Source organism: Elephantulus edwardii, unplaced genomic scaffold (genome assembly GCF_000299155.1).
Source record: "Elephantulus edwardii isolate Elephantulus edwardi_28Jun2011 unplaced genomic scaffold, EleEdw1.0 scaffold00139, whole genome shotgun sequence".
Classification (NCBI taxonomy): domain Eukaryota; kingdom Metazoa; phylum Chordata; class Mammalia; order Macroscelidea; family Macroscelididae; genus Elephantulus; species Elephantulus edwardii.
Window position 1 is genome coordinate 7,279,130 of NW_006399889.1, and position 22,663 is coordinate 7,301,792.

Consider the following 22,663-nt stretch of genomic DNA (forward strand, 5'->3'; position numbering starts at 1 on the left):
AGGGGGGAAAAGAGTATCACAGCTTCTTGAACAGAGTACAAGTTAATGATTTAAAATTTTAGTTATTAGAATTTAAGCTCTTTTTTCACAGGATATCCAACATTAAAACTAACTGCTTCTACTAGACTATCAGAAAAACTTCCTGATCATTTCTTCAATACAAAAAAAAAAATCAAAATGAAAAGTTAGTCAAGTAGATCAAAGAGTAGAATGAACAAAAGCATTTTGAGAATTAGGAACTTAATCAATCTGGCTCATTGAAGCATTCAGCTACAGCAGAAATATTAAAATGTCATAAGAGAAACAGCACCTTTTGAAAATAAAATTATTAACAGAGATTGGAAAAATATTCTCAACTACATATCTTTACATAAAAATATCTGAAAAGGAGGTGGCAATACAAGACAAAGTGGGGTTTTTTAAATGTCAAATTACATGTTAATTGTAAATGTAAACAATACAGAATATTTGAAGCCAAATGACACCCACAAATGTAGAGTAGGAAGAAGGTTCCTCTTCTTTTAAAGTCACATATTTCATATTCTCTCTAAAATGGGTTCGTCAATCAGCAAAACTTAACACAGGCTAAAGTTTTCAAAGACCCACTTGTTATTTACAGCAGTGTTAAAGGATCTTCAGTGTATTTTCTTATCAAACATGTAGACAGAGGTTTTATTTTAAGACTTTTGCTATATAATAGAATTCAGAAAGAAATTATTCTGTTTCACATCACATTCTAAAACTGTTAAGTTTCCTAAGTACTGTAAAGGGAGTGTTAACATTATTTTTATAAGAGGATTCCATAATATAAAGCAGCCATACAATCTTCTCAGACTCCAGTACTTTTTTAACGAGTGGGGACAAATATGTACTTACATTCTTTCTAAACACTTAAAATAGAAAATATTTTCCTTGAGTGGTTAACGCAAATGAAAATAAAATTTACTTAGTGGCATAAGTAGTGTCAATAAACTAGATATATTTCAGAAACTACCTTCTCTTTGTAACATCTACTTGAGTATTTTTTTTATGCTGCTACTTCATATCAGAAGTCGTGCCATTGCAAACTAAATCCATGCTTCCAAAATCCTTATTAATCATAAATGCTATTGTGCAACTTTTAAAAAGTCGACCTTGGGCTCAGAAACATCAATATATAATTAACAAGTTATTAAAATGTTGCATTTACTTTCATTGAGAAGCACCACATAAGTACCACTAGAAAGCACCAAAATGTAAATCATTAAACTAATTTCTAAAATATTGATTTTAAAAGTTTTGAGTATGTTGGGGAAAAAAGTTTCTTCTTACTAAAATTAACAGAGACTGATTTATTTTAAGGTAATATACACAATATTTTCTCAATGCTTGGCATACGCTCAGAGGCTGGTAAAATGTGCGTATCTCTTGTTGAAAATGGATCTGACACAATGTGAAGACAAATACTGATTGGCAAATGCCACATGTTTCAAGTTATATTTTAATAAACAATACAATCCACGACATTTCATGAAGTTGTTTATTCTTATTATTAAAAGTTGGACTCAAGTAAACGCGGTTATTCTGGAAAAAGCACCTTGTTTGTAGGGATCATTTAATCATCCTTTTCTACAATCACCTCTCCATGGAGCACCTTTCTTCTTTGACGTAACATATGAAAATAGAGTTGTGGAAACACTTCATTGGGAAAAAGAGGAAAACAAAGAAAAATAAGCTATTGCTTTACATTACTTACACTTGATACTAAAACCTGTTAAACTTGGCAAAGGTTTGCCAACAGCACATTCCCTCTCCAACTCTTGGCCAGGCTAAGAGCAGACGTCGAGGCCCACCAGTCACATGTCTAAATATTTTAAAGCCAAAAGTTATTGCTGTTTTTTTCAAACACAAATAGGACATGTCTGAATTTTAAATTATTTGAGTCTTCAGAAGAGTATGTCATAACAGACTCAACAGTCTATTCAAACTCTCGGTTGACTATGTTTTGTACCATTAAAAGCTTTAAACAACTGTGTATGAAATCCCAGTACACACATCACGCAGGCGTCATCCATACATGCTGTCCCATGGCTATGCAGTGATCATAGAGGTATGTATACTAGTGACACGGTTAGTTCTCAGAATAACAGTTTGAGTACAAGACCTACACAGGTCCTATATGTATGCTCATTGTCCACTAGTCGGTGAATTCCATTGTCCCAAATATTCTAATTATGGCCTGCAAGGGACAGGAAACTGTGTAGAGGGCTGACCAGTGCAGAGCTAGACTAGAACCTTCTAACAGAGGGCACAGAGCAAAAGGTTCTCCTGGCTGGGTTTAAGAGTAGTCTGTTATCCATAACCGACATCCAAGCAGATATATGCACACCCATGTTTATCGTGGCTTTGTTCACAATAGCAAGGAGTTGGAAACAACCTAAGTGCCCATCAACAAACGAATGGATAGAGAAGCTGTGGTATAGTCACACAATGGAATACTACACTGCATTGAAAAACAAGGAACTCATGCACTATTATTCAAAATGGGTGACCCTGGAGGACATTATGCTGAGTGAAGTATCTCAGTCACAAAAGGACAAACACTGCATAGTGCCACTGCTGTAGAATGGGACTGACATCAGGGTTAGGGTAAGACTGAGAAAAACTGGATAAATTATGTATCCTACAATGAAGCTGATGAAGGAGAGAACAGTCTAAAAGTAATATATTTTAGGGCATTATGATTATCATAAGAGTTCGGAATGAGGGTTGCAGAGTGGAGTATACTCAGGGTGAGGTTGAGGGGTGCGGGGGGCTTATATATCAATGAAGGAGTTTTTCTTTTGCTTTTCAAGGAGAAGAGTGAACTGGGGTGGGGGGGCAGAAAGAAAAGTGTAACAATGAATGAATGGAAATCCAAAATCTCTGTAAATGTTCATTGAAATTAATAAAAAAAAAAAGAGTTGTCTGTTATATGCAAACACATGAATATATATTCAACCAGGTAAACAAATGGTTATCTGCATAAATCTGGAGAATTATTTTGCACCAATGATTCAAGTCATAGCATGAGTACAATTAATAAAAGTTGGATGAAAAACATCTTATAAACAACCCAAATATTTATCTGAATATGAGAAAGAACCAACACAAGAAAATGAATCACAAGACTATCTTTGAATATCTTATTTTGGCAATTCTTGTTAACAATTTATTCTTAGCTAATTTAGCTCAAGTACAGGAGCTGTGGTGCTGGAGAAGAGTATTGAATGTACCATGGACTGCCAAGAAAACAAGCAGATTCATCCTAGAGAGGGTTAAACCTGGCTGCTCCTTGGAGGCAAGGATTCTGGGGCTTCGTCTGACATACTTTGGACATGTTGTAAGGAGAGACAGGTCTTTAGAGAGGGACATCATGCTGGGTAAAGTAGAGGGACAGCACAGGAGGGGAAGACCCTCTATGAGGTGGATTGATTCAGTGACTGGGGTAATCAGGATGCGTGTGTCAGAGGCAATGAGATTGGCACAGGATAGAGCACGGTTCAGGGCTGTTGTACATAGGGTTGCTATGAGTCACAAACGACTCGACGGCACATAACAACAACAACAACAACAGTAAAAATACTCAATAGTTTTTTTTCAATTTTGATACTATTCATTTGCAATCATCACACTATACCTATGATCCTATGTGTTTTTAAGTCATGTATACATCAAACTAACTGACCAAGTAGCGAAAATACTTCTATAAAATCCTGAATTTAGTACAAAGCATGGGCTTGAGTTCAAATCCTGGCTTTGTCACTTATTAGCTGGGTTGACTATTAAGCATTTAATATTTAATCTCTCTTATTTGTAATATTATCATCAGTAAATGAGTGGTGATAATATTACCTCTCTTCAGTACTAAATGAGAAAACTTATAAGAATCTATTCAAGTGATTTGGAACCACCACCAGCTTTGTAAGATCTGAAAGGGCAGTTTTTTCCTGTAAAGATTTATAACCCAAGAAACTCAATGAAGGACAGTGATTGACTGGCATCAACTCCATGGCCATGGGCTTGTTTGTGTTTTGGTGTCCTCACTCTAGAACAGACTAAAAAAGCATCAACTGGATCAGTGGGGTATGCAGATGGGACTCAGAGTAACTGCATGGTGAACTGAGAAATCCCGGTAGAGAACACAGCCAGTGCACACAACTGTTAATCAAAAGGCTGGAGGTTTGAGTCCTCCCAGAGGCACCTCAAAAGAAAGGTCTAGTGATGAACATCTGAAAAATTAGTCACTTGAAAATCTCAGAACAGTCTGAATTCTGTCACAGTAGGCTCTTTATGAGTCAGAATCAACTCCACAGTAGCTGATAACTGATTAAATCTTTCAAGAGACCCAAAAGCAGTCAAATTTACTGGTTTAGAGTTTTGAACCATGTTCTTCAGTCTCTGGATGCCTATGGTGCTGCCTCAGTGGACACGAGAAGAAGGGAGCCCAAGGCCTGAACTCATAACTATGAAACGACAGTCACTGACATAGGTTTTGGTAGTGCTCACTCACCCTAACTACCTGTTAACTTAATGTTGGTGAAACCAAGTAATATCAACAAATATTTTCTATTTACCATTCCTCTGCCCTGCTGAACCTCCACCTGACACTGGGAGAAAATCTGATCACAGAATCTGGCTTTAATGGGGAAAAATGAGGCAGAAAAACACTGTAAATTAATTTTAATTTCAGAGAAGCTGGAACGTTGAAGACCTCAAGGGGCAAATGAAATTTCATGCTTATCCTCGTTAGGTAGAAGTATTTTCTAACACCTGTTAATGCAAATTTTAGATTCTATAAACTTCTCTCATTTCCTTTTGCCCCCCAGTGACATCAAAGTCTTTTATAAGAGTAAATAACAATCTTTTTTCTAATTTCCTGCTGTTGTTGTAAGGCGTCATTAAGTTGATTCTAACTTACAACAATCTATGCATTACAGAGCAGAACTCTGTAACAGAGTAGGATTTTCTAGGTTGTAATATTTACAGACTGATACAGTAACTGGGGCAATGGGGGTTGGTAAGTGGGAATTAGTGAGGCTGGCTCAGGACAAGGCAGGGTTCAGATCTGTATATAGGGTCACTATGGGTCACAGGTGACTCACTGGCATATAACAACAACAACAACATTTACAGAAGCAGCCTGCCATGTCTCTCTCACAGAGCCACTTGGTAAGTCTGGCTTTGGAGCCTTGCAGTTGGTAGTGGAGTCCATTCAAATTACTTAAGCACTGTGCCACATGCACTCTATTTCCTGATGATGTCTAGGAAAATTGGCTAGGGGCACAAATGCTTTGTCCTAAACTGCAAGGCTAAAGGATGGATATTTGAACTCACCCACTGATGCCATTAAATAAAAGGTTTGCCCTATGGTTCAACCTTTAGCCAAACAACAGTCAAGATGCTAAATTAAACAACAATTTCAGGGATGGCACTCAGTTCCTTAGAAGAATCAACCACGTATGAACAAAAGTCAGCATTCGCCCAAGATAAAGCTCAGAAGGAACAGGAGAGCGCAGTAGGATGAATGGAAACAAGAAATCACAGGGAGGAAGTGGGTAGAGTCACAATGCGGGGAAGGTAATCAACGTCATCCAGTCTGTATGAATGGTTGAATAGAAAACCAGTCTGCGCTCTAAGTTTTCACTCAAATCACAGTTTAAAAATTAAAACAAATAAATAAATAAAAGGCCTGACAGTCTCATCTCGTTTAAGATTACTACAAGGAAGCCCCAAAGAGCTGTTCTCCACATGGGGTTAGTGTGCAATTTGTTGGCAAATAACATCAATTATGTAAATGAAGGCAGTAAAATCTCCTCCACTTGCCACAACTACTGAATAGTGATGAGAAAGTAATGAAATGAGTGAATTAAAATTATTGATTAAAATTATTTTAAGGAAGATGGAGATCTGGTGGCATAGTCCATAACATTCCAAATATATTCTTAATGAATATAGACAGAAATGATGTGAAATTTTTTTGCCTAGAATTTTTATACTCAGAATTTTAAATGCCTGCATACAGATCACTTTCTTTTTTAGGTATGATACAATTAATTCATGTAATAGAGGAAGAAAGAGAGTCAGGAATATGAGAAGGCTCTAAAGGCATGCAGTTTGAATCCACCAAAGATGGGCAATCTCCTCCCATTGAGTTTACTGTCTGAAAACATGCTGGAAGTTCAGCTGTGAATTGGTTTTAACTCAAGGGCACATAAGAACAAGATGGATGTATGTTACTCAAAAACAGCTAGAGACCTATACAAAGAAAACTACAGAACATTTCTACGAGACACAATAAAAGACCTAAAGAAATGGGAAAATGTGCCCTGTTTATAGAAACTCAATATTGTGAAAATGGCAATCCTATTAAAAGCAATCTACATTTTTAACACAATCCCAATACATTCCAAATTCATTTTTCAAGGATATCTAAAGGAAAATTGTCAAATTTATTTGGAGAGGCAAGAGACCCCAAATAAGTAAAATACTTCAGAGAAACAAAAATGAAGGGGGAGGTACAGCACTCCATGACCTATTGCACAGCATTAGTAACCAAAACTGGTACTGGTACAATGACAGACAGATAGACCAATGGAACAGAGTCGAGAACCCAGAAACAGACCCAGCTAACTGTAGTGAGTTGATAATCGACAAGGAAATAAAACCATCAAATGGGGAAATGACAACCTCTTTAACAATGGTGTTGGCAAAACTGGACTGCTACCTGCAGAAAGCTCCAACAGGATCCACATCTCACATCACACACAAAAACCAACTCAAGGTGGATCAGAGACCTGGGAGTAAAGCCCAAAACCAGGAAGTCCATAAAGGACAAACTGAGATCAAGCTTAGAAGGTCTCGTCTAAGGTAAAAGTCTATGGTATATTCCTGGCCAAATAAAGGCAGAAATGTACAATATGGAGGGGATAAAATTGATAAATGGGACCTTCTAAAGATTAAATCCTTGTGTACATCAAAATCTTTTTCCAACAGAGTGAAAAGAAAACCTACCAACTGGGAACAAACATTTGGCAATACCATCTCTGACAGAGGTCTCATAACAAATGTTTATAGAATACTCTTGGTCCTCCACAAGAAAAAGACTGATAAACCAATTACAAAGTGGGTAAAGGACATGGAAAGAATTTCCACAGAGAATGATATTCAAATGGCCAAAAGACACACGAAGAAAGGCTCCAAATCACTGGCATTAAATCAAAACTACAATGAGATACCATCTCACTCCAGTAACAGTGGCAAAGTTTAACAGGACAGCAAATAATAAACATTGGAGAGGATGTGCCGAGATAATCTTATACATTGCTAGTGGGATTGTAAAATAGTACAATCACACTGGAACAGTTTGGCACTTCCTCAAAAAGCTGAACATAGAAATTCCATATGACTCAGAAAATGAGAACTGAAGTTCAAATGGAGCCTTGTACACTGATGTTCATAGGAGTGTTATTTACCATGGCAAGAACATAGAAACAGCTCAGATGTCCAACCAATGTCCAACAAATGGACTGAGAAGTTGTGCTACATTCATACAATGGAATAATACGCAGCATGAAGAAGCAATGATTTTGTATGGAGGGACTGGAGAGCATTAACTCAGTCCCACAAGGACAAACTCTGTATAAAACCATCATCGTAGAATGAGGATGAGGATTCAAAGCGGGGAGAGGGTTGAAGCAGAGGGATGATGAAGGACAGGGGGTTGTAGTATTAATCATATAGGATTGCACAATTTGATGGTGGAGGGAATGAAGGAAATGGGAAGGATCTTATATGAAAAATAATGTATTCAAACTTTGTAAACAATTCATTATAAAAAAATAAATAAAAAACAAACAGCTGGACTAGTATATAAAAAAAAAAACCCAATAAACCAAACCTGCCAAAAATTCAAGCTGAATTTAAAAGAGGTTATGAAATGAGGGATATCATTGGTGCTGTCAGGTAGATCTTGCCTGAAAGTAGAAAATATCAGAAACATGATTGTGTTTTATTAACTATTCATGCGAAGTACGATTAATATTGAAAAGAAATCCTAGAACACTTAACTGTGGTCATGCAAATCAATACATAAACCAAGAAGCTTTTGTCCAAAAGAACAATGGAACACTGTATAGTTTAAAATCAGAAACAGTGTGTGTCAGGGTTCTATCCTTTCTCCATACCTATTAAATCTGTACGCTGAGCAAACAGTTTGAGAATTTGGACTATATCAAGAAGAATGTGGATCAGAGGAAGAATGAGGATAGGAAGAAGACTCATCAACATCCTGTGTTCTGCAGATGACACAGTCTTATCAGCTGAAAGTGAAGAGGGCTCAACAAAATACCAGTGGCGGAAGATCAAAGGCTATAACCTTGAATATGGACTCCAACTCAACATCAAGAAATTTTATAAATTCAATACATTTTTTTCAAAACCAATCACAAACTATTCAAATTACTTCTTTTAGGCCTCACTTTATAAAGTCTGAGTATGTTTTTAGTAAATTTATTGGAGAAGAAATAAATTTTCCAGTGAAACACTCTATGGAGGATTTAAGAATATTATAAAAATGAATTATGAGTAAAATTACATAAATTTATTATAAAATTTACAATAAAATGTTTTTTAAAAGGAAAGAAAAATCCTCACTATTGGACTATTAACAACATCATAATAGATAGAAAAGAGACTGAAGTTGTCAACAATTTCATTTTACCAAAAAAATTAAAAAAAAAACAAACAAACAATTTCATTTTACCTAAATCCAAAATCAACACCCATGGTAAAAAGCAGTCAAGAAATCAAAAGACATGTTATAATTTACAGGGTGCTAAAGAACAACAAGATCAGTTTAAAGACTGAGGTACACCTAATCCAAGCCACTGTCTTTTCACATCTGAAAGTTGGACAATGAATAAAGATGACAGAAGAACTGATGCCTTTGAATTGTGGTGTTGGAAAGGAGTACTGAATGTCCCATAAACTGCCAAAAGAACAAATAAGTCTGTCTTGGAGCAAGTACAATCAGGTTCCTTAGAGGCAAGGATGGTGAAACTCTGTCTTACACATTTTCGGCATGCTGTTAGGAGAAATCATGCTAGGAAAGGTGGAGAGTCAGAGAAAGAGAGGAAGATCTTCAACAAGATGGACTGCACAGTGATTTTAACAACGTGCCTGATCATGTGAGAGACTGTGAGGATGGCGCGGGACAGGGCAGTGTTCAGTTGTTCACTGGGTTGCTATGGGCCACAGTCAACTTGACGGTACCTAACAACAAAACATACGGCTCCTGAAGAGTGTATGAAACTGCTTCCATGAACAACTGCTTCCTTTCTCATTTGATGAGGCGTACTAAATAGTCCTCAGCTACTATTACTGAGAAATCTCTCCTTTGAGATACTTCTGCTCGTAAGAGATTTATATGGGATCAAACTGACAAAAGCAACTTGAAAGATGAGACAAGAACCTCCTCAAAACTCAAAAGCTCACTGACAAGTTGGTTCCAACTTATGGCAACTCCCCATCAAGTTTCTGGGCTGTCAGTCTTAATTGGAGCAGACCACCCAGCCACTGGAGACACTCAGCCTTCTCCTTAACAGCATGGTACCCTACTAACTAATCCATTATGCTAATGGAAGAGGAACAACTCAGAAAAGAAGATTCATTTCATTACATAAAGCACGTAATTAGTGGCACATGCAGAAACTACTGAAGTGATGTTTTGCTGTATATAATCTTAACAAGAAAATAAATACGCTCATATAAACAAATCCTACTGAGCATATTTTTAAGTAATTCTGGTTAAGCATAATTTGTATAGTAATTTACTTTTTCTCTTATTTCTTAATGGAAGTCTTACGGTATCCTTTCTGTTATTTCAAATTTTAAATAAATGTGGGATTGCTTAAGATACTGGAATGATTTTAAGTTGTTATATTTTTTTCCTTATTTATGAAACTAGCCAATTATATTCTCTCACCCAAAACTTTAGTATACTAAATCAAAGTACTAATATACTTACGTGGTATATAGGAAGCCATGGTGATAAGAAGGAAATAATAGTAGTCAAAGGAGACATTGTACTTGTTTGGAAGTCTTATTGAAAACATTCCCGATTTCTTCACATACGGTAATGCAGCGTAAATTGTAAGAAGTTCACCAGCAACTCCAACAGGATATAAGATGATAAAAAAATTGTATCTGGAGAAAGATATCATAGATTATTTTTCTAACATAATTATGGGATTTCCTAGCATGGTTCTTTTTTTAATTTAGGTTGTTTATTTTTCATTTCAATGAACATCTACAGAGATTTTGGGATTTCATTCATTGTTGCACCCTTCTCCCCGCACAAACCCCTCCCCCCTCCCCTCCCATTTGCTCCTCTCCTTGAAAAGCAAAAGAAAAACTCCCTCATTGGTTCTTTTAATACATTTATAGAGTAACTTTAAAATGTTCCTATCTATATAGACGTAAAACACCTTCCCATAAAATTAATTTTTTTCTGCTTAAGTAATTTCCTTCCTAATTTTAGAATTTTCTTTTTGCTCTTAGCAATCTTAACACTGAATGGTGAACTTTTAATAAAATAAGAAGTAGACTTATTTTGCAATAGTACCTTCAAACATTTATAAATTATATAGAGAGTACTGTAAAAAAATTTCTTCAATGAATTAAAATATACTGCTTCTCTGCTAGTCACTAACTGGCCAAATAATGTGCTCAACAACCAATTATGATTCTAATTGCTTATCTAAACCTTGATATTACCACAACAGTTCTTTTAACTCTTCCAGGTTACTAATTAAAATACACTGATGTAAGTATTGCAGAAAACCAGTAATATCACTGAAAACATCAGTAACTACTAAGTACACTGTCTAAAACTGCTTTCAGAAAAAAACAATTAAGACAACAATTACCACATGAAAGAAAGTGCTATTCAAATTTCAAAAGCATAATTGTTCATTGCCCTGTGGGAAGTATTTTAACATCATTCATTATGCCTACAGTTGGGGAAAAACTCCATGTCTCTATTTGTCTCCAACAGGACGAGTCTAAAGGACCAAAAATAATGATTTTTCTCTATCAAAGAAAATCATTTACAGCAAGTCAATCACTATACAGAAGCTACAACAGAAAATGAAGTTAAAATTAACAAAATGAATTCATATTGAATCATTTTGTTGGCAAGAAGAAATAACTGGAAGGAAAAGTCAAATTAACACTGCAGGAACTGGGAGACACTTACAAATCACCTTATTACTATATTTTCAGGGTAAGAGACTGTGGAAGGAGAGTAGAGGTATTTAACCAAACAGAAAATTAGTAAAGAAAGAATCCCTTTCCCATACCAGCCCTTCTCTCCTCCCTCATTCTCCTCTCAGGTATAGTCCCTGTTCTCTCATCAGTTTTTTTGTAGGCTTGTTTGTTAGCTTGCTTTTTGTATGATTTAATGAGATCAATCATTTACTATCTCCCTTTTTAACAATCACATAAATGAATAGTTTATATTTCATTCTCAAAACACTCAAATTAAGGTTTAAAAAATTAACCAAACTACATGGCCCATGGACTATCTTCCCAGTCCAACTTTCATAGTACTCCTACAAATAGTGACTACTATCAAAGTCTGGCAAGGGACCAGATACTTCAAGAATTATGTCAAGTTAAAAAAAAAAACTACTTTTAGCAGTACTGTTGTTCAATGGACAGAAATAAATTTATCATTTCTAAACCAAATTTATTTAAAGCATTAACACAGTGAAAATTTTCTAAAAATATAGAAACAAATCAGCTATTTTCATTTACGTGGGCTTTAAAAAAACTGTATATTTCTGTCTCACAGCTATTCTAAGAATGGAGAATTTAACTATAGGCCACATTCAGATAAAGATATATTGCTTCTTTGGAGAGTCCTAATTATTATTTAAAATTTTCAAGGGAGAATGCATTTTCAAAATTTAAATGGACATCAACATGAAAATACAACTCATCCTATTTTGTTGTCCAGGAATACTTTTAATATGTAAACAGAATTAAGTATAATCAAACTATTACATTCGGCCAAACAATTCATAAATAAGCCATTTCTTGAGAGAATTTTTATTTGAAAATAGCTTCAACATTGGAAAATAAGTATTATTTTAGATTATTCAATGGAGTTGGCACAGACATTGAGATAACTGGAATTGTTGAGATAATAATTCTTCATCATATCTTAAAAGAACCATTCATGAAGCTGTATTATGCTAATGTATGCATGCCAAAGTTGAAATACTTAATAATACCTTGTTTTAACATTAAAGAAACTGACAAACATATTTTAAATAATTAATTCAAATACACAGTGGTAGGGTTTTGACCTTTTCCAAGCATTCAAAACATGCAAATGTATTCCAAAAGGTAAATGGACAAGACCTTGAAAACCAATGTTTGTGGTCTAAAAGACTTGTAAACATGCACTCCATAATCTCCTTCAAACAAATCTGTAAATAGAAGCAGATAAAAAGAGACTATACCATGGTTAGTATTTTTTAAAAGTTCTAAATGTTCCTAAAGTTGTGAGCATGCAAAATGGAACTGGTATGCACTCAAGGGTTAGAATCCAATCACATTCAATACTGCCAATTTGTTAAAAAGCTCAATTATCTAAAATTTGAGTGAGTATATTGTTCATGAACAACAAAAATAAAGCCAAACAAATATCTATAAATGTAGCATGGCATTCCTAAAAGAGACACTATGTTTAAGCTCTGATTACAATTTTAAATCATTTTATATGCAAAATGGTAATCCACAAGTGTCTATAAAGTGGAGCTAGCGAATACAAAAAATATTTGAAAGAACACATACAATTAATGTATCTACTAAGCTAGTAACCAAAATGCCGGCAGTTCAACAGAACCTACCACTTATTCCTTGGGACAAAGATGGGCAGTCTCCTCCCATTAAGATTTACAGCCTCAGAAACCTGGTGGAGGTTGCTATGATTTAGAATTAACTCAATGGCACTCAGTGTACGTTTTCTGTTTTATCCTTATATACTAGGAATTACGAGTAATTGTAAAGATTTCTCTTTTGTGCTTTAATTTCATTTACTCTATTTAGACATGCAAAATACATGAATAATAAAGGAAGAATATCTTAAGGGAAAATGTTAGACCTTTCTATCATATCTAAAACAAGTCCAAAACTATTTAACAATTATCCTCAAACAATTTAAATATGTATAAACATTTAAATAAGAATTTATTCTTTTTTTTCTTTTTTATTATTTTTGTGCATATACTGTCAAATCGGATCTGACTGGTACAAGAGAAGATTGTCCGTCCTTCTCCAGCAGAGCACCTGGTGGATTCAAACTGCGCACCTCTAGGATTGCAGTGCAGCTTCTTGCCACTAAGCCACCAGAGCTCCCAAGAATTTTAAAAAGTAACAAAAATGCCTTGCTTAACATTAAGATATTTAACACAGACATAACATCATTTATAATACTGCAAGTTGTTCTTAAATCTTCAAGATAGAAACAAAAACAGTGTCTCTGAAAAAGTACAGCCAGAGTGTTCCTTGGAGGGAAAGGTGATAATACTTAATCTCATGTACTTTGGGTATGTTGCTAGGAGAAGCTATTCCTTGGAAAGGGACATCAAGCCCAAGCTTGAGGATCAGCAAAAGACAGGGAGACGCCCAGTGAGATGGATTTGCAGCAATGGGCTCAACTTTGTCAGAGATGCCAATGATGGCACAGTAGGACAGGGGTCAGGTTTGTTGTTCACAGGATCTGTATAAATCATCCTTGACTCAACAGCATCTAATAACAACCAAAATTTATGTTAAAAAAAATTCACATTAGGTTTTGACATTGTTTTAATATAAAAAAGTTTGTGGACAAACTAAAAAGTATACTCCAGAGAAAGCAGTGGTTTAGGCATGGTATCCTAAATAATTTTGTACTGCCTGAACTTTGTACAAAGGTGAATGTAGTGTATTTGTGGTTTTAGAAGAAACTGGGAAAATAATCCTTTTTTTAAAAAAGAACAGATTTTTAAATCTCTTTAACTTATGTAAATGAGATAGTTCTCTCTTACTCTGATTGTTTCTTTGGACTTTTCACCATCTGACACATCACATACCTATTAGCTTATTTTCTGTATCTCCATTTCATGAAGACAGAGACTGCTTTGTTAACACTGAATCTTGAGTATAAAGTGGAAACTACAGTTGTTGTTGTTGTTGTTATTATTATTATTATTATTGTTGTTGTTGTTGTTACTGTAAGTACACCAAAGAAAATAGAGTGGGGGAAAAAATGTGTACTGGTTGTAATCATCTAATACTTAAAAGAGCAGTCTTGTTTTTCTGCTCAAAGGAAAGAAACTGTTAAAATGGTATCATTTACTTTATAAAAATATTGCTTTATAGTAGATGCTTAGAATTCATAAACATAAATTTTGCCCACATTCCAAATACAATTTTATATGACTTTTAAAAACAGCCTGCATCTGTTACTTAAAAAGAAACATGTATATATGTATGTATATGCATGTGTGTGTGTATGATAGTAAAAGTCATGGATGATGGATTTAATATTAAAACAATTTCAATTAATCTGATAAAAATGCCATATATTTGGCAGTTAATTAATGAGTTAAAAATATGCTTTCAAAGGAAAACAAATGGCCATTTCAGAAGTTATTTAGAGCCAACGAATGTAATTTGTCTTCTATTGATTTCACTCAAGAGACATATTAATATGATTCATCTCTGGTCTTAGTGTCGGGTTAAAAGACAGATTCCATTCCCTGGTGTTAGTGCAGCATACATGAAATAAGCATGCGCAGACAGAAACAGAAGTGCAAGACATCACCACCTGGCCCATTTAATGAAGTATGGCAAGTGGTTGAGAAGACTGAATGTGTAGAAGGAATAGCGAGTGATCTCTGTCACAGTCCACGCGACCAGAAAAAGCACAACACTCTCCTCATTCTGGATCTGCAGGATCACAAAGAAATCCACAGTGTCCTTCAGGCTTCAATGTACTTTTTAGTCAAGATACTTATCAAGTCCTTTATTATAATGGAACATATTAAAGGGACACAAATTAATGCAATACAGAAAAAATAATGTAGTCACGACTTTTATAAACAAGCAACGTAAACAGATCCTATACATAGAAGACCCTAAATGAGATGGATTGACACTGTGACTACAGCAATGGGCTCAGGTGTGTCAGAGTTGATGAGGCTGGTACAGGATAAGATAGGGCTCAGGTCTGTTGTTCATGAAGTTGCTGTACTTGACTCAATGACACCTAACATCATTACCATACATAGAAACAGTTAAATATTTATTCACCCTTTACTCCTGTCAATATAACCACCATCCTGGGATAAAATAATCCTTGAAAACCACAATGGGAATAAAATGATCCTCCTACTTTCTACTCAAAAAAGGATGTCAGTTTAAAGGTGCACCTGACCCAAGCCATGGGTTTTCAATTGTTTTCTATGCATCAGAAAGTTGGGCCATGATTGAAGATGACAGAGAATTGATTCCTTTGAATTGTGGTGTTGAAGAAGAGTACTCAATATCCCAGGGACTGCCAAAAAAACAAACATCTGTTTTGGAAAAAGTACCACCAGGGTACTCCTTAGAGCACAGATGATGATGCTTCATCTAACATACTTCAGCAAGAGAGACCAGTCCTTGGAAAAAGAAAAGACATAATGCTGGAAAAGGTGGAGGGAGGGAGAGAAGGAGGGAAGGAGGGAGGGATAGAGAGAGAGGAAGAGAAGAGAAGAGAAGAGAAGAGAAGAGAAGAGAAGAGAAGAGAAGAGAAGAGAAGAGAAGAGAAGAGAAGAGAAGAGAAGAAACAAAGAAAGAAAGAAAGACCTACAAGATGGATTGACATAGAGACTATAACAAAGCCAGAGATTGTGAGGATGGCACAGAAAGGGCAAGATTAAAATCTGTTGTTCATAGGGTCAATATGAGTTGCAGTCAACTTGATGGCATCTAGCAACAACAATAACAACATACATTCTACTAGTCATTAAACGATAGCACCTTGACTGTAGAACTGACTCAAATTTGGCCATTCTTCTTTGGCGCTACTGCCATTATTTTGTTTTCTTTTTTATTATACTAGTTTATTTACAAAATTCGAATACATTATTTCTCACACCAGCTCCTTCCCATTGCCCTAATCCCCCCAACCCATCAAATTTATTAATTCCCCCCTTTCAGCCCTCTGCTTCGACCCTCCCCTCCCTAGAGCCTCATGCTCATTCTACAGTAATGGTCTTATACATTATTTGTCCTTATGGGATTAAGTTAGTTAGTTCAGCATAATGCTCTCTAGTTCCTCCCAAGTTAGGTAGTAATATTGTGTGAATGTACCATAACTTCTCAGTCCATTCAATTGTAGTTGGACATCTGGGCTGTTTCCATGCTGCTATTATTTTAATTAAGACCCCTATCATCTCTCATTTAAACTATTCTAACAGTCTTTTAACTCATCTCTCCAGTCTCTATTTTCTTCATGAGCAGCAGTATTCTCTTCAAAACTAAACTGGAGTCAGGTGGTAAGAATCTGTGCTGTAACATGAAAGGCACATGGTCCAAATGCACCAACTGCTCTGTGAAGAAGATGGGCACTCTCCTCTTATGTGATTTACTACCTCTGAAAACCCGCTGGAAGGTCAGACATGGGTGGGTTCAGATTTGAGGGCACAAACCAGCATCAACAGAAATTTCTATGATTAAAAAGCTCTAGTAGCCTAATATGTAGGGAGTTGTGTTCCAAATCCAAAGGCCATATTTACCTGGCAGTTTAACTATTTACCTACCAGCTGCTTCATGGGAGAAGATGGGCAGTCTTCTCTCAGGCAATTTACAGCTTCAAAAACCCAGTGGAGGGTCACTACGAGCTTATTCCTAATGGCAATGACTTTGATTTCTATCATTTTAAAACTCCATTGGTTCCCTGCTGTTTAACAGATTAAAAGGATAAAATTCTGACACTTGAGTAGGATATACAATCTTCAAATATCTCTCCAACCCAATCTACAATCATTCACACCTCTTCTTTTCTCTGTTGACAATAAACTTTGTATTATTTCAATACTAGTATGAACTTCTCTGTCTTTACACATGTGCTCCACATGAGTTAGAATGTTTATTCTTTATTCCTTATTTTTGCCGTTAGGAAATCCTTTCTCATCTTAAAATCTACCTTACTGGACTGCAATCTATAAGACATGTGGTTTGAAGATGGGCAATCTCCTGATGCAATTAATTTGCCTCGGAAAACCCACTGGAGAGTCAGTTATAGGTCCGTTCTGATTCTATGGTACACAACAGGTCATACTTTAGAAAAATGTTCCCTAACCCTCTTCTCACCTAGAGCAGAGTTACTTGCTCACTTTTTTTGTTTTCATAGTATTTTGCTTATAACTATAAAACCTGCTAACTGCATTAGATTCTGCCAATTTATACATGTTGGAAAGGACGAAGCGAGACAGGAATTCTCATACATTGTTGGTGGGATTGTAAAATGGTACAGCCATTCTGGAAGACAGTTTGCTGCTTCCTCAAAAAGCTGAACACACAAATTCCAGCTATTCTACTGCTTGGAACATACCCTGAGAAAATGAGAACTGAGACACAGAGCCTTGTACACCAATGTTCACAGCAACATTATTCACCAGCACAAAAACAGAGAAACAGCCTAATGTCTAACCATGATGGAATAAATTAAGAAATTATGGTATATTCAAATGATGGAATATCACACAGCACACAAGAGCAATAATTTTGTAAATTACTTCATAACTTGGGAGGGACTTAAGGTAAATGAACTACCTCAGTTCCATAACGCTAAATATTGTATAAGACCACTACTATAGAACAAGTATGAGGATTCAAGGGGCGGGGAGTCTTAATCATAGGGTCACACAATTTGATGGGGGCAATGAAAAAATGGGAATGATTCAGTGGGAAAAACAATGTACACAAATTTTGCAAATAAACCAGCATAAAATAATAATTTAAAAAAATCTGCCGAGTAAAAATGTATATACCCATCAGCACTCAGCTTTTCCGCTGTCCTCAAGGATGCCTTCCTACACTCCCCAAGTCAGGCTAACTCTAAAGTAGATTATCTTGCGCTGCATACTGGGCTCGGATATCCAAGCATATAATAATGACATACTTAAAAAATTATTTGTATAAATACTTGCTTAATATCTCTCCCCAACTATAGGCTCCACAAGGTAAGAGTCATGTTTGGATTGTGTATAGCCATGTCTCCAGCAATATATCTTAGCAGAGAACAAGTGAATAATTAGTTTAGGCTAAATGACTCAATAGTTGCATGACGCTCCATCATAACCAGAACAATGACAACTGGAATTGGCAATGACTTCTGTAAATCCAGATCTTAGGTGCACATCCATAAACGCTGTTTGAAATAATTAATGAGTGGTGGATAGGTGCCAGTAGGAGGCTACTGTCAGATAAAAAATAAACAGTCATTATTATATAGAGATCTTCCAGAGTGAGAAAGAATCTCTTTGGAATCTTCCACTCCCGTCCCTTTGTTGCTGTCAACTGCCACAGAATTGGTTCCAACTCAAGGCAACTTTATTTACACTTAAACAGAACGAAATGCTGCTCAGCCCTGTGCTAAGTCACATTCTACTTTCTCTGTAACGTCTGCTCTCTAGTCAGTCCGAGAGCCTTATCTTTCTTTTCTTCTCCTTCAGTCTTCAGACTCACTGTGGTCCTAGTTCAGCCATTAAATTAACTGTCTTTTTTAATAGTCTGTTTTTTATTTTGTTAATGTTGCTCTCTTGTTTCTAAACTCTGAGATAACTCATTAAAAAGTAAGGCTTTCTGTATGCCACGTTCTTGTTTCTATCAGCATGACAGTCACTGGTGAGGAACCAAATGGATTAACTAATTTGAAAGATATTGGAAAGAATGCTGATGTACAGACTAGAGAAAGGGCAGAAAGTCAGTGATCTGTCCCCATGCAGACAGAACAATGCTAAGTCTAGCAGGAAATGCAAAAAGGTTAAATGTCAGTCCCTGAGCAGAAGAGAGTAAGAAAGGCATCTGAGGAAGGGGAAAAGCAGCCAGAAAGCTGTCCTCAAGGAGAAAGGAGGCTGCAAAGGCTGTCAAGAAGATCTGAAAAGTTGGTCTGGGAAATGCTTCTGTCATGCATTTAATAAGGCCAATATCCTGACATAGCATGAAGCCTGTGCCCTGCCCAAAAAAGTTTAAGGCATTAATTAGGTTCAGATTTGTCTCCATTCATGCTTCAATAAATAAGAAGTTCATTTATCCCTAAGCTCCTTAAACTTTCTAACTTTCAGTCTTCTTCATCTGTTTCTATCTACGGAAATGTATCTTCTTCATCTGTTTTTATCTACAGAACTATATCTTCTTCATCTGTTTTAAGTTTGATGCTACAATTGTCAATGGTAAACGATGAAAATAAACTACTTATTTTGATGACTTTTTAACTATACATTCAAAAAGAGTACCCATAACTTCAATACTAAATAAATTTTCAGGTAGCTATTTGACTTTATATTAATTTTAGAAACTATAAAAGTTTAGCATCTTAAAACATGAATAAACCTAATAAAACACTAACACTAGACTCTACCTATGTTTCAAACAGATTGAATATGTGTGGAGAAAGGATACAACCCTGAGAGACACCTTTCCTGATTCTAAAACATGCAGTTCTTCCCTTGCTGTTTGGACCCTAGTTAAGGTATAGTTTCATGTGAGCATAATTAAGTGTTCTATGATTCCAGAAAGGGTGTGGTTCAGGGTTGTATCCTTTCTACATAGTCATTCAATCCATAAAATGAACAAATAATTTAAAAAGCTGGACCCTTATGAAGAAGAATTTCCTATCGGGATTAGCAACAATCTATGTTAAACAGATGATACAACACTGCTGAAAGGGAGGATATAAAAGACTTGCTGCAGAAGATCAAAAACTATAGCCTTCAACATGTATTACATCTCAACATTAAGAAAATAAATATCCTCACCAATAAGCAACACCATGGTAGATAGAGAGAAGACTGAAACTGTCACCAAATTAATCTTATTTGGATCCACAATCAACACCTTTGTACCAGCAGTCAGGAGATTAGGATATGTATTACACTGGGAAAGTCTGCAGACAGGGACCTCTCCAAATTACTGAAGAGCAATGATGTGAGTTTGAAGATTAAGGTGTGCCTAATTCAGATCATGGTCTTTCCGATCACTTGCCATACATCTGAGAGCTGAACAATGAATAAAATATGACAGAAGAAGAACTGATGCCTTTGAGTTGTGGTGCTGGAAAAGAGTACTGAATATTCCATGGACTGCCAAAAGAACAAACAGATGTGTCTCGGAAAAGGTGCATTCAGGGTGCTCCTTAGAGGTAAGGATGGCAAAACTTGATCTCACACATTTTGGGCATGTAACAAGGAGAAGCTATTCCTTGGATAGAGTCATCATGATAAGATAGGTGGGGGGGTCAGTGAAAGCAAGGAAGACCCTCAACGAGAGGGACAGACACGATGACTGCAGCCAACAGATAAATGTGTAAGGGATCAAGAAGAGGGTATAGGATAGGACAAGGCTCAGATCTGTTGTTCACAGGGTCACTATGTACTTGACTTGACAGCACCTAATAATAACATGTTTCACTATCATTCCACTAGTCAGAGTACAATCACACTTAACTTGGAATCTATTTTTGGTCCCATGGCCCTGTTTCCTGAAATATACCTATGTTAATCTTGGGTTCCTAATAATAAAAAAGAGCACTCTAGTAGCCATATGGGTAGGGGTTGTGCTGCCAAACTAAGCCAGGTGGTTTGAAGCCACCAACTGCTCCTCAGGCAAAAGATGAGGAAATCTCCTCCTAAGTGATTCACAGTCTCTGAAAACCTGCTGGAGGATCAGCTTTTGAGTTGGTTCTGGCTCAAAAGCAATGAGTTTTAATAGAAAGCCTACCTGAAGCGTAAATGAAAAAAAAATGTGTTCTTGTCACTTACTGGTTTTATACTGTGAGTGATGAGCCACACCATAAAGATTCTTGAACTCACTTGGACCCCAGTCACAAGCACAGAAGTTGGGACAATTCCTTAAAGAGAAAAACAAGTCAGCCACTGCTCTAAAGGCAACTTATGCCAAAAATGAAGATTAAAGATAAAACTCACCAATTAAACAGTGGATTATCTGCAAGCAAAGAAGAAAAATAAAATCACAAGTCAAAAGCATAAAACATAAAAATAAATCCCTCTTAACAATGGTATTAAATGAATCCATAAGTACAATGCATTCAGGAAACTGACTGATTCTGCTCAAGAAGTAAAATTTCAAATAAATATTAAAATAGAAAATTAGGTGTCAGAAACTTACCTCAAGTAAGGCAAATGTCTGAAAAAATTTAAGTGTCTTCTGAATACTTTTATATAAACCTCTGTGTGTTCCTTTTTCCATGTAAAAACGTACCATGGCAATAGCTAGGACCAACCACCTAGAGAAAAAGAAGAAAATTTTATCAAATTCTGTCACAACTATTACCGCTAACCATCCTGAAAAGAAATGCCATCATGTATATGGGAACAACACTTGTCTTTTATTATATTCGCAATTCATTACTCTAGATAAAGAAATAATTTTTTTTAAAAATCACAGGAAGAAATTATAAACCTTTTTTAAAAGTTATCTTTCAAAGGGACAAAGAAAATATATCACAAAGCAACAATCATAAATTTAAAATAACATCCTTTATAACTTTGATTTTGGCAAATAAAAGGATACTGAAGAAACTAGGTTTATCCACCAAATAACATGTTGTTGTCAGGTGCCGTTGAGTCAAGTACGACTCATAGGGACCTTATGAACAAAAAATCTAAGCCCAGTTCTATCCTGTGCCATCTTCACACTTTCTGACACACAGCAGCACATTGCAGCAGTCACCGTGTCAATCCATCTGGTTGAGGGTCTTCCTCTCATTCACCGACCCTCCGCCCTTCCCAAGCATCATGTCCTTCTCCAAGGAAGAGACCCTCTTAGCAACATGTCCAAAATATGTGAGGTGAAGCCTCATCATTCTTGCCTCCAAAGAGCACTTCAGCTGTACCCTCTCCATGACGTATTTGTTTGTTTTCTTGGCTGTCCCTGGGATGTTCAGTGTTCTTCTCCAACACCAGAGTTCAAAGGCATCAATTCTTTTTCTGTCATCCTTATTCATTATCCAGTTCTCAGATGCACACCTTGTTACTGGAAAGACCATGGCCTGAATCCGGCGCACCTTCATCCTAAAACTGACGTCATTACTTCTCAATAATTTGGAGAGGTCACTAACTGCAGATTTTTCCCAGTGCTATACATCTCCTTATATCCTGACCACTGGTACATAACAAAGAACATAAAACTGAAGCATTAAATAACTATATAAATATTCCTTGAGCTATATAAACCTGTACTTTTATATAAGCCATGTATGTTGTGTTTCTCTCTCTCCAGCTCCATTTCTGTCACCGAGTCCATGTTTTCCAACTACTGAATCTTCCTCTTTGTTCCCGACTTTTGCATTCCAGTCACCCATTAT

General features: G+C 36.0%; 1 protein-coding gene across 1 annotated transcript in view; it reads right to left on the minus strand.

Moving 5' to 3' along the window:
• Positions 1-1,171: 1,171 nt before the first annotated feature.
• PTPLA (protein tyrosine phosphatase-like (proline instead of catalytic arginine), member A) overlaps positions 1,172-22,663 on the minus strand; it is a 42,816-nt gene continuing 21,324 nt past the window's right edge. The window contains exons 2-7 of the mRNA XM_006894299.1: positions 21,466-21,583; positions 21,264-21,282; positions 21,099-21,187; positions 14,897-15,018; positions 10,046-10,224; positions 1,172-1,677 (exon numbers count right to left, since the gene is read on the minus strand). Coding sequence (XP_006894361.1) covers positions 1,595-1,677; positions 10,046-10,224; positions 14,897-15,018; positions 21,099-21,187; positions 21,264-21,282; positions 21,466-21,583 — 610 coding nt within the window. The 3' untranslated portion in view covers positions 1,172-1,594. The remainder of the gene's footprint in view (positions 1,678-10,045; positions 10,225-14,896; positions 15,019-21,098; positions 21,188-21,263; positions 21,283-21,465; positions 21,584-22,663) is intronic.